Here is a 10,383-nt window from a genome sequence, read left to right as displayed (position 1 = left end):
ACTGAGGGGCCTGCATTTGCCTTTCCCTCTAGATTGTACTGGGGTGATGTGCAGTTTGTATTTGAAAGTAGTTGGTCTCTGGAAACACCAGAAACAACCTCTTTGGGGTTTTTTGGTTAAGTCTGTACCTTGTGAAGGACTGGGTCCTCTCACCCTCTTCCCAGGTGACTTCTGGGACCTTGGGCTGCTCTTGAGGCCTAGGGACTGCACCACACTAGGTCCAAGCCCTCTGTCTGGTCTGTGGGGGCCCTCTGGTGGTGATGGAGCCTGGTCCCCCTGCAGGCCTCCTGGCCCTCTGCTGCTCCCTGCTGGAGCTGCTGCTGTGAGCTGCCAGGGGCTGGGCAGCAGGTCCACGGAGCGCCCCCAGCCCGCAGAGGCCTTATTCTTGGTGGACCAACCCCTTAAAATGCCTTCCCTGCCAACAGGGGCCCTCCACTAGCCCTCTCTCTACCTCCGTTATGCCTCGACCTCTGACCCCGACGCCAAGAAAAGACCACAGAACACCAAGGCTGCTGCTGCACACTTAGTTGTTTACTGGGTCAGGGTAGGTTGGCTCTTCTTGGGGCCACGGCCCCGGACTCTCGGGGATGGACCTCTTTGGGCTTCAGGGGGAGACAGCGCCTGGCATGGGCCTCGGACGTACAACTGGCCCGAGGGGGTCATGCTGCAGGTCATGGAGGCGGGATCCAGGTCTGGTGGTAGTTGCATCTGCCGGTGTACCCTCTGTGCCACGCGGTAGCCGGCCCCATCTGGGCTGCAGCCCTCCAGTTGCCGCTGGCCGGTCACCACCAGACATTGGCCGTCCACTTGCACCACGAGCTCCTCCGGGGCAAAGCCGTAGGCATCCATCTTCATCTGGAAGCCATCCTCCGCATTAACGTTGTTCCGCGCAGCCACCGCCTCGTCCCTGAGCAGCTGTACCGGCAGCGTGGCCACCTGGTTCTGTTCGGCAAGGGCCGCGCTGGGACTGCGGGACGCCACCTGGCTCCCGCTGGGGAGACCGCTACCGACCCGCTGCATCCGAGTGAGCAACTGCTGCCCAACCGCGCGAGGCGCAGGGCGTGGCGCTGAGCGCGCGGCCGCGGCGCGCACACCCGGAGAGGCCTTCCCGCGAGCCGGCTCCAAGCAGCCCAGCTCTGCTCCCCCGCGGCCGGGGCAAGGCGGATGGCGGAGGGCGGCGGGGGTGGGGGGGCGCCGCCACGTGAGTCCTGCCTCCACAGGTCTGGTTGCGCTGCTGCTGCGCCTTTCTTAGGCCCTTCCCCTTCTCCAGGCTGGGACGCCCCTGCGTAGGCCAATCGGAGGCTGGACGTGGGGGCCCGAGCCTGGAGCGCTCACCAGCCCAGGGCAGAGACGGGACTGAGCCGCTGGGCTCTTGCCCTTACAAGAGTCGGGCCTGAGGACAAGGGTCCGTCCCCTGAACAGAGCCAAGGGCGTGTGACCGTGGGGTCTTCCATTCTCAGAACGTCCTTTCTCTGACCGCGCACAGCCCTGTGACACATGGGCTTGGGAGGTGAACAGGGCTTCCTGGTTTCCTTCGTGCTTCGGACCCTGGGTCTACTGCGGCAGGCTCAGGGCTCAGCTCTGTGGCAAAAAGAAGACCCCGGCCCTGCCCTAGAGGTGCCCACACTGTTACAGGGAGAGCAATGCCCGCCCACTAGGATGTGCCCGCCTTTACTTCTGCCTCATCCTCACCTCGGTATCGGGTTTTGTGGCCATGACCATCCTCTGGTTTTTTTACAATAATCCTTTATTGCTGAAATGTAACGTAATACAAAAAAGTGCACCAAAGAGTACAGCTGAATTATCCCACAAAGGGCACAGCCGTGTAACCGCTTCACGGGGCAGGAAGAGGAAGTGTTGCTTCTTCATCTCCACTGTAGCTGCAATTCTGTGTCTGCAGACTGGTGGGACAGGGCCGTTGCCGGTGGGGGGAGGTGTGCCGGGAAGCCAAGACAACTCCAGACCCCAGGCCGGCCCTTCTACCCTGACCCTTGGGAGGTGGGCAGACTCCACAATTCCCCTCAACAGAAGCCTGTTTTCTCAGATGCTTCTCCAAGTCCCCACAAAAACACCAATCCCGGAATCCTTCAAAGAGATTATAAGTAAGGAGAGGCCAATCTAGGGTAATGACTCAGGCTTCACTTGTTTGTCTGGGACCTACAGACAAGACAGAAAAGTCTGGAAGCTGGAGGCCAAGGGAGCGGCCGTGGAAGACTACAACTCCCACCATGCTCCGGCGCAGCGACGCCTGCGCATTGAGCGCCGGTTGCCCATGCGGCCCTAGGGCTGGGAGCGCCGCGCCGCGCTCCGCTGCGGGGGAGGACATGGCGGAACCTTCCCAGGCCTCGACCCCGGCCCCGGCCACTCAGCCCCGTCCCCTTCAGTCTCCAGCCCCTGCCCCAACTCCGACTCCTGCCCCTAGTCCGGCTTCAGCCCCGACTCCGGCTCCCACTCCGGCACCAGCCCCCGCCCCAGCTGCAGCGCCAGCCGGCAGCACAGGGACTGGGGGTCCTGGGGTAGGAAGTGGGGGGACGGGGAGCGGAGGGGATCCGGCTCGACCTGGTCTGAGCCAGCAGCAGCGCGCCAGCCAGAGGAAGGCGCAAGTCCGGGGGCTGCCGCGCGCCAAGAAGCTCGAGAAGCTAGGGGTCTTCTCGGCTTGCAAGGTGGGGGCGGGGCCTGGGGTGAGAAGGGGGCGGGGCTTGGGGCATCCCGGGGCTCGGGTGGGAATGGGGGCAAATCTGTGGCTGGGGATCGGCTCCCCGTCACCAGTTACAGGGCTGTTGACGGAGTCTTCTGCCGCCAGGCCAATGAAACCTGCAAGTGTAATGGCTGGAAAAACCCCAAGCCCCCCACTGCACCCCGCATGGACCTGCAGCAGCCAGCTGCCAACCTGAGCGAGCTGTGCCGCAGTTGTGAGCACCCCTTGGGTAAGGCAGGTAGTGCCCTTGGAGCTGGGGTGGGAGTAGGTGCTGGGTCCTGCTTGGATGGGCTTTTTTAAGTGTCAGGGAGCTTTATCTGTGAAACTAAAAATGCCCCCTTAAGGAGGGATCGGGTTGGGAGCATGTATTCTCCCAAGGGAAGAGACAGGAAATCTGCCAGCCCAGAAGAGACAGGGTCCACCCAAGGGTTGAGGTAGGAGCAGCCGGTCTCATTGCCGGTCACACTGGTTGGAGGGACTTATACGTTGTAAATTGGCTGGTGATGAAGAGGGACGGGGAGCTCTGGTGATGTGTCCATTCTTCCCAACCCTACCACCTGTCGGTCTTACAGCTGACCACGTGTCCCACCTGGAGAATGTATCAGAGGATGAGATCAACCGGTTGCTGGGTATGGTGGTGGACGTGGAGAATCTGTTTATGTCTGTTCACAAAGAGGAGGACACAGATACTAAGCAGGTCTATTTCTACCTCTTCAAGGTGAGTTTCATCCAAGTGAGTGTGAGTGAGCAAAGGAGCTGGGGCTGGGGAGTCTGCAGCTCTGAGCTCCACTGACCTCTACTCCTCCCCCTTCCTCTTCCTCCAGCTCCTCCGGAAATGCATCCTGCAGATGACCCGGCCAGTGGTGGAGGGCTCCCTGGGCAGTCCCCCCTTTGAGAAGCCTAATATTGAGCAGGTGGGGTGAGGGAGTTGGTAAGAGAATTGGGGGCATCTTGGAGGAGTCAGGAGCCTGTGTTCCCCATCCTCTTCAAGCTGAGAACAAGGGACCGGTTCAGAGAAGGGAGGGAGTTTGGGGCTCAAGATGGACATGGGGGTGGAAAGGGGGGAGAAGTTCTTCTTCACCGAGAGCCCCAGAGCGAGAGGTGAGCTTTAGCTCCCCTCAGGAAGCACCAGGTTTTGGGTAAGAAACCCCTGCTGGCTGCTCACATCTCCTTCCTGGTCTTGTGCCCTGCCCACTTCTCAGGGTGTGCTGAACTTCGTGCAGTACAAGTTCAGTCACCTGGCTCCTCGGGAGCGGCAGACGATGTTTGAGCTCTCAAAGATGTTCCTGCTCTGCCTTAACTACTGGAAGCTTGAGACGCCTGCCCAATTTCGGCAGCGGTCTCAGGCCGAGGACGTGGCTACCTACAAGGTCAATTATACCAGGTAGGCCCAGGCAGGGGCAGCGTTGGGGTGGGGGAGGCCTGGAGGCCCCGCCTGGGTCCAGCACCCCCGTTCTCCCTTCCCACCTCTCTGCTCCCCACAGGTGGCTCTGCTACTGCCATGTGCCCCAGAGCTGCGACAGCCTCCCCCGCTACGAGACCACTCACATCTTCGGGCGAAGCCTCCTCCGCTCCATCTTCACCGTGACCCGGCGGCAGTTGCTGGAGAAATTCCGGGTGGAGAAGGACAAGCTGGTGCCTGAGAAGAGGACCCTCATCCTCACCCACTTCCCAAAGTAAGGCTTGTTCTGGCCTATCAGGATCTGCCCCAAGTTCACATCCTCCCTGTTGTCCCCTTTTTCCCAGGAAGGCTGCCTGGGGTCGTCTCCTTCCCCTCCAGGAGGCTTCTGGGGTCTGGGTGTCTACCCGGCAGACTTGTCTGGGGCCCAGTTGTGACTTGCCGGCATTTACCTTTGCGTGTACTAGTCTGGGAATGGCAGGGACATGGCCCGTGTGCTAACTTGACCCCTGCCCACGCCCCTGGTAGATGGGATTCGTTGTTTCCCACGGGGCCTGGACACAGCCTCAGAAGCACAGCGCGCCGAGAAACCAGAGCTTACGCTTGAGGGGAAACCGATTTCCACTCCCGTCGTGGTCCTATCTGTGAGATTTTCCTCTGTTCTGCTATACTTTCCTCCCGTTTTAAACTTGGCTCATAGCTACCCGGTATAAGAAGCCTCCACTGACTAAGGCAGGCCTTTCAGCCCCCCTTCTGCCACCCGCTGGGACTACAAGGGGGCAGGAGGGGATCCTGAGACCCAGGGTGACTTGTGCACTTCCCACATAGCTCAGGAAGGCACCAGCTCAGACCCTGTCCCTCTGTGCCACACACTGTGGTAGGCTGCGCCTCTGTTCTCTGTCTAGATTGTCCTGTTCTGCCTCTGACTAGGGGCTCCCAAGAAGCCGAGGACTGTGTTTTCCCCTAGTCTGAAGGCTGTCTCCGTTCTTTGGCTCCTAATTCCGTGACAGTTGGGTCTCTCAACCTGCCTCCAGTCCTTCTGACGTCTGGTCCAGGCTGCTGCCTTGGTTGGAGGACAGAGTTGTGAGACAGCCTGTACCCTCCCCACAGATTCCTGTCCATGCTGGAGGAGGAGATCTATGGGGCAAACTCTCCGATCTGGGAGTCTGGCTTCACCATGCCACCCTCAGAGGGGACGCAGCTGGTGCCCAGGCCGGGTACGTGCCCCAGCAGGCTCTGCAGGCTCTTGGCTTGGCCTCCCTAGCAGAGCTCAGCCCTCCGCCGGGAAGAAGCACTGCGGATGGCAGCAGTGGGGACATGCAGGAGGGTGTGTCTGGGGAATCCTTTTTTGGGGACCTACCACCACCTCTGACCACCCCCCATCCCTGATTTCACTCCCTCTCAGCTACAGTCAGCGCGGCAGTTGTCCCCAGTGCCCCCCTCTTCAGCCCCACCATGGGTGGGGGCAGCAACAGCTCCTTGAGCCTGGATTCCGGAGGGGCTGAGCCCATGCCAGGTGCGTACTTGACCCCTGACCCCTGACTCTCATTTGGCCCCCCTAACCTCTCTTGCTGTCCACCGGAGACCCTGCCAACCTTCCCCAGCAGGTGAGAAGAGGAAGCTCCCAGAGAACCTGACCCTGGAGGATGCCAAGCGGCTCCGCGTCATGGGCGACATCCCCATGGAGCTGGTCAATGAGGTCATGCTCACCATCACAGACCCCGCTGCCATGCTGGGGCCTGAGGTGGGCAGCCTGGCTTCCTACATAGTGTGGGGAGGGGTCTCACCGGCCAGAGGCCGCAGCTCACTCCCTTTCCTCTGGTGCCCAGACAAGCCTGCTGTCGGCCAACGCAGCCCGGGACGAGACAGCCCGCCTGGAGGAGCGCCGCGGCATCATCGAGTTCCATGTCATTGGCAACTCGCTGACACCCAAGGCCAACCGGCGGGTGTTGCTTTGGCTTGTGGGGCTGCAGAACGTCTTCTCCCACCAGCTGCCGCGCATGCCCAAGGAGTATATCGCCCGCCTCGTCTTTGACCCGTGCGTCCCCACAAGAGCCCCAGCCCCAGGCACCATGCCCGTCCCCAGCCTGTGGGAATACTTGCTCCTCCGCTTCCGGCTCTGAATACAGCCCTGGCCTCCAAGGCTCTAGGGACCTGGGAGGCATTTGGGACCCAGGTAGGGGCCGTGACCTTTCCCCTCTCCCCTTAGGAAGCACAAGACTCTGGCCTTGATCAAGGACGGGCGGGTCATCGGTGGGATCTGTTTCCGCATGTTTCCCACTCAGGGCTTCACAGAGATTGTCTTCTGTGCCGTCACCTCGAATGAGCAGGTCAAGGTGAGTGCCTTGGCCCCAGCCCCAGTTTGCACAGAAGGGAAGCCACAGTCTCCAGTCCCTCTTTCAGTGGCCGGCCAGTTCCTCCCAGCCCCATAAGGGGGCAGTTGTCCTTTGGTAACTGCCTTAAGAAAACACTTTAGAGTCCCCAAACCAGTAATGCTCTTATTTTCTTTTTTTAAAGGTTTATTTATTTTATATAGAGAGAGTGAGTGAACGCATAAGCACACAAGCAGGGGGTGGGGCAGAGGGAGAGAATCTCAAGCAGACTCCCTGCTGAGCGCAGAGTCCAATGTGGGACTCGATCTCACAACCCTGAGATCGTGATCTGGGCTGAAATCAGGAGTTGGCCACTTAACCGACTGAGCCACCCAGACACCCCTACCAATAACACTTTTATTTTATTTATTTATTTATTTATTTAAAAAAGATTTTATTTATTTATTTGACAGAGAGAGATCACAAGTAGATGGAGAGGCAGGCAGAGACAGAGAGAGAGAGAGAGAAGCAGGCTCCCTGCTGAGCAGAGAGCCCGATGTGGGACTCGATCCCAGGACCCTGAGATCATGACCTGAGCCGAAGGCAGCAGCTTAACCCACTGAGCCACCCAGGCGCCCCCCAATAACACTTCTAAATGAATTTGAATTTCTTTCAACACCGGAAAATTCACATATACTGAGGAGTTACTAGTTTTTATACTATCCTGGTGCTGGGTGATAGTCCTGGGTTCTGTCTTAAGTTGGCATAACAGAACCTGGTAGGGTTCCCAGTTCTCCTGGTTTCTGTAAGCCAGATTTGCATGGTGCCACTCGGTCTTGACCTGTATGGGAGATACTCTGTCTTTAGGGTTCAGATTTGAAATGAGTAGGGCCCTTGTGATTCCTCTTCCCCTTCCCCCCTCACTCTGAGGCCCAGGAACTGGGAACCAGTGACATGGGGAGCGCAACTTCCTGGTTGGGATTTCAGTCCTGGCCTTACCATGGCTGGCTGTCTGACTTCGGACACATTTCCTAACATCGTTAACATAGTTGGGTTGCAGGTTTTGGTGTCTTGGGGTTTTGTTCTCTGGGAAATGGAGATAAAAATACTCACCTCGTGGACTGACTTGAGAGGCGGTCTGTAAAGTCCCAGGCACCACACGAGGCCCTGAGTAAGCGCTTAGAAACCCAGTGTCCTTCACTTTCTCCCCACAATCTCCCATTCTTCTGCCAGTTGCCTTTCCTCCTCCCTGTCCTGGGTCCCCTGGCTGCCCCTACTTCCTATGCAGTCTGCTCTCTCCATTCGAGGCTCCCCTGCTAAGCCCTGCTCCCCTCCCCCGCAGGGCTATGGGACTCACCTGATGAACCACCTGAAGGAGTATCACATCAAACACAACATCCTCTACTTCCTCACCTATGCTGACGAGTATGCCATCGGCTACTTCAAAAAGCAGGTGACCCTAGCCTCAGCCCACACTTGACTGCTGCCTGGGGCTAGAGGTCATCCTGTCCAGCCTGCTGGTGGGGATGGGAGGGAAGTCTTCCGTGCCCAGCTGCCTGCCTCCCGCTGCTGCCCCAGTGAAGAGTAGGGACCTGTAGGCAGGCTGGAAGAGCTGGGAGACTCTTGAGGGTGGTTTGGGAGGGGCAGCTGACCTGGAGCCTTCCCAGGGACAGATTAATTGAGCCCACACAATACAGAGCCCCCCGCCTGCACACCAGCTACCACAGAAGGTGATCCCAGAACCAGGGAGAAGGGGACATGGTCTGCACGGCCCCTCAGGGGGCTTCTGGGGGAAGGGTGACTCAAGTTGGAAGGGCCTTGCTGGTGGGTCAGGTCGTGACTGTCTACTCCCTAGGGCTTCTCCAAGGACATCAAAGTGCCCAAGAGTCGCTACCTGGGCTACATTAAGGACTATGAGGGTGCAACATTGATGGAGTGTGAGCTGAATCCCCGCATCCCCTACACAGAGCTGTCTCACATCATCAAAAAGCAGAAGGAGGTGTGTGTGTGCGCGTGCGCACGTACTCAGCCCTGGGACTTTTCACATGCATGGGGGGGTGAGCACACGTGTGTGGATATGTGCCACACGTATGTGCACTTGTGAGGTGGGCGTGGGCCAGGATCTTGGTTCTTGCTTTGCCTCTCAGGGAAGTTAGGAGGTGAGGTGCCTGGGGTAGGGCCTCTGCCTCTGGCCCGGGGAGGGTTGCTGCTGGGGCTGGAGTTGGCCTCTCAGGCCCTGCCTTCCCTCAGATCATCAAGAAGCTGATTGAGCGCAAACAGGCCCAGATCCGAAAGGTGTACCCCGGGCTCAGCTGCTTCAAGGAGGGAGTGAGGCAGATCCCCGTGGAGAGTGTCCCCGGCATTCGTGAGCAGGGGTCTTGGTGGGGGAAGGGGCACCCTACTAGGGGTGTGTTCTCAAATTCTTAGGGATGCTCTCCCCACTCCCCACTTTGCAGGAGAGACGGGCTGGAAACCACTGGGGAAGGAGAAGGGGTGAGTATTGTGTGGAGGAGGTGGGTGTCGGGGGAGGCAGAAGGACCCAGGGCCTCAGACATGGCATCTCTTGCCCCAGGAAGGAGCTGAAGGATCCAGACCAGCTCTACACAACCCTCAAAAACTTGCTGGCCCAGATCAAGGTGGGGAGACCAGGTTCCCTTCCGGGGGCACCTGCGCCAGTGGCTGGGGTGGGTGGTACTCACAAGCCGGGCGGAGGGCACCGTGGGCCTGGCTCCAGCTCGACTTTCCTCTCTAGTCACACCCCAGTGCCTGGCCCTTTATGGAGCCTGTGAAGAAGGCAGAAGCCCCTGACTACTACGAGGTCATCCGCTTCCCTATCGGTGAGGACGCTCCATTCCTGCTCCCCAAACCTGCCCCTGCCCCCAAACCTCCCTGGGCCCCACGGCCCTGCCCTCCCCAGCCTCCTAAAGCTGTGCCCTTACGTCCCGCCACCCCAGACCTGAAGACCATGACCGAGCGACTGCGCAGCCGCTACTACGTCACCCGCAAGCTCTTTGTGGCCGACCTGCAGCGGGTCATCGCCAACTGCCGCGAGTACAACCCCCCGGACAGCGAGTACTGCCGCTGCGCCAGCGCCTTGGAGAAGTTCTTCTACTTCAAGCTCAAGGAGGGAGGGCTCATTGACAAGTAGTCTCCGGCTTTGGACCGCAGCCTTGACCTGGAATGTCTCCACCTTGGGTTCTGATCCGATGGCCAGGAGGCGGCCCTGGCGGCCTGGTGCCTCTCAGCTCCAGACGCTCCAGCCCCCAGCCCTGCGGCCCTTCCTGGAACTGCGGGTGCCCCCTGCCTGCACACACAGCTTTCGTTGTATCTGACCTTGGGGAGGGGTCTCCTGGGTCCGGGGCTCAGCCCCTCCCAAGTGGCTGCTGGCCAGAGGATAAGCCCTGACCGGCCCCAGGGGCCCCCCAGCCCTGTCCCCACAGAGCCGTGGAGTCTTGGAGTTCTGGACCTGACCCAGCCCATTGTTTCCTTGAGGGTGGGGACCGCACATCTTAGCGTGAGGGAGGGGCTTCAGTGTTTGAAGTTCAACTGGGACTGGAGGGGCCATGCCTCTCCCCTCACCCTGCACTGTTCTGTCTGTCCCCCAGGAGTGGGGGTCCCGGGACCATTCATTTCCTGGCATTAATCCCTCAGAGGGAACAATAAAGCTCTTTTTTTTTTCCTCTGTGTGATTGTTTCTTTGGTAGGGTCCCCCAACCTTGGCAGGTTGACCCCATTCCTGCCTGGACCTCCTGCAGAAATGGACCTATTAAAGCTCAGATGGATGGGACACCTGGGGGGGCTCAGTCGCTTAAGTGTCTGCCTTCCCCTCTAGTCATGATCCGGGGGTCCTGGGATCAACCCCTGTTCTCAGCGGGGAGACTGCTGCTCCCTGTTCCTCTGCCACTCCCCCCTACTCCTGCTTTCTGGCACGTGCTCTCTCTCAAATAAGTACACGCTTGAAAAATTCCACTGGT

General features: G+C 59.3%; 2 protein-coding genes across 3 annotated transcripts; one reads left to right on the top strand and one right to left on the bottom strand.

The window, feature by feature from the left end:
* Positions 1 to 510: 510 nt before the first annotated feature.
* HSPB9 (heat shock protein family B (small) member 9) lies at positions 511 to 1,070 on the bottom strand. Its single transcript, XM_004772707.3, has one exon. The coding sequence runs from the start codon at positions 1,018 to 1,020 to the stop codon at positions 532 to 534; it is 489 nt and encodes a 162-aa protein (XP_004772764.1). The 5' UTR covers positions 1,021 to 1,070; the 3' UTR covers positions 511 to 531.
* A 1,181-nt stretch (positions 1,071 to 2,251) lies between these two features.
* Positions 2,252 to 10,088, top strand: KAT2A (lysine acetyltransferase 2A). Of its 2 annotated transcripts, none has more exons than XM_004772708.3 (18): positions 2,252 to 2,663; positions 2,804 to 2,927; positions 3,271 to 3,416; positions 3,523 to 3,612; positions 3,901 to 4,082; positions 4,183 to 4,374; positions 5,208 to 5,314; positions 5,503 to 5,613; positions 5,702 to 5,841; positions 5,927 to 6,135; positions 6,307 to 6,433; positions 7,752 to 7,862; positions 8,265 to 8,408; positions 8,660 to 8,774; positions 8,866 to 8,902; positions 8,982 to 9,045; positions 9,162 to 9,246; positions 9,364 to 10,088. In XM_004772708.3, the coding sequence occupies exons 1-18, from the start codon at positions 2,325 to 2,327 to the stop codon at positions 9,555 to 9,557; spliced, it is 2,517 nt and encodes an 838-aa protein (XP_004772765.1). In that variant the 5' UTR covers positions 2,252 to 2,324; the 3' UTR covers positions 9,558 to 10,088. The 2 variants fall into 2 exon arrangements, with proteins under 2 accessions (XP_004772765.1, XP_004772766.1); XM_004772709.3 differs by having other exon boundaries at positions 2,253 to 2,663; positions 5,705 to 5,841.
* Positions 10,089 to 10,383: the final 295 nt, after the last annotated feature.

Source organism: Mustela putorius, unplaced genomic scaffold (assembly GCF_011764305.1).
Source record: "Mustela putorius furo isolate JIRA1106 unplaced genomic scaffold, ASM1176430v1.1 tig00000487_pilon_pilon_pilon, whole genome shotgun sequence".
Classification (NCBI taxonomy): Eukaryota; Metazoa; Chordata; class Mammalia; order Carnivora; family Mustelidae; genus Mustela; species Mustela putorius.
The sequence above is the reverse complement of the archived record's forward strand: the minus strand, read 5'-3'. Positions and strand labels throughout refer to the sequence as shown.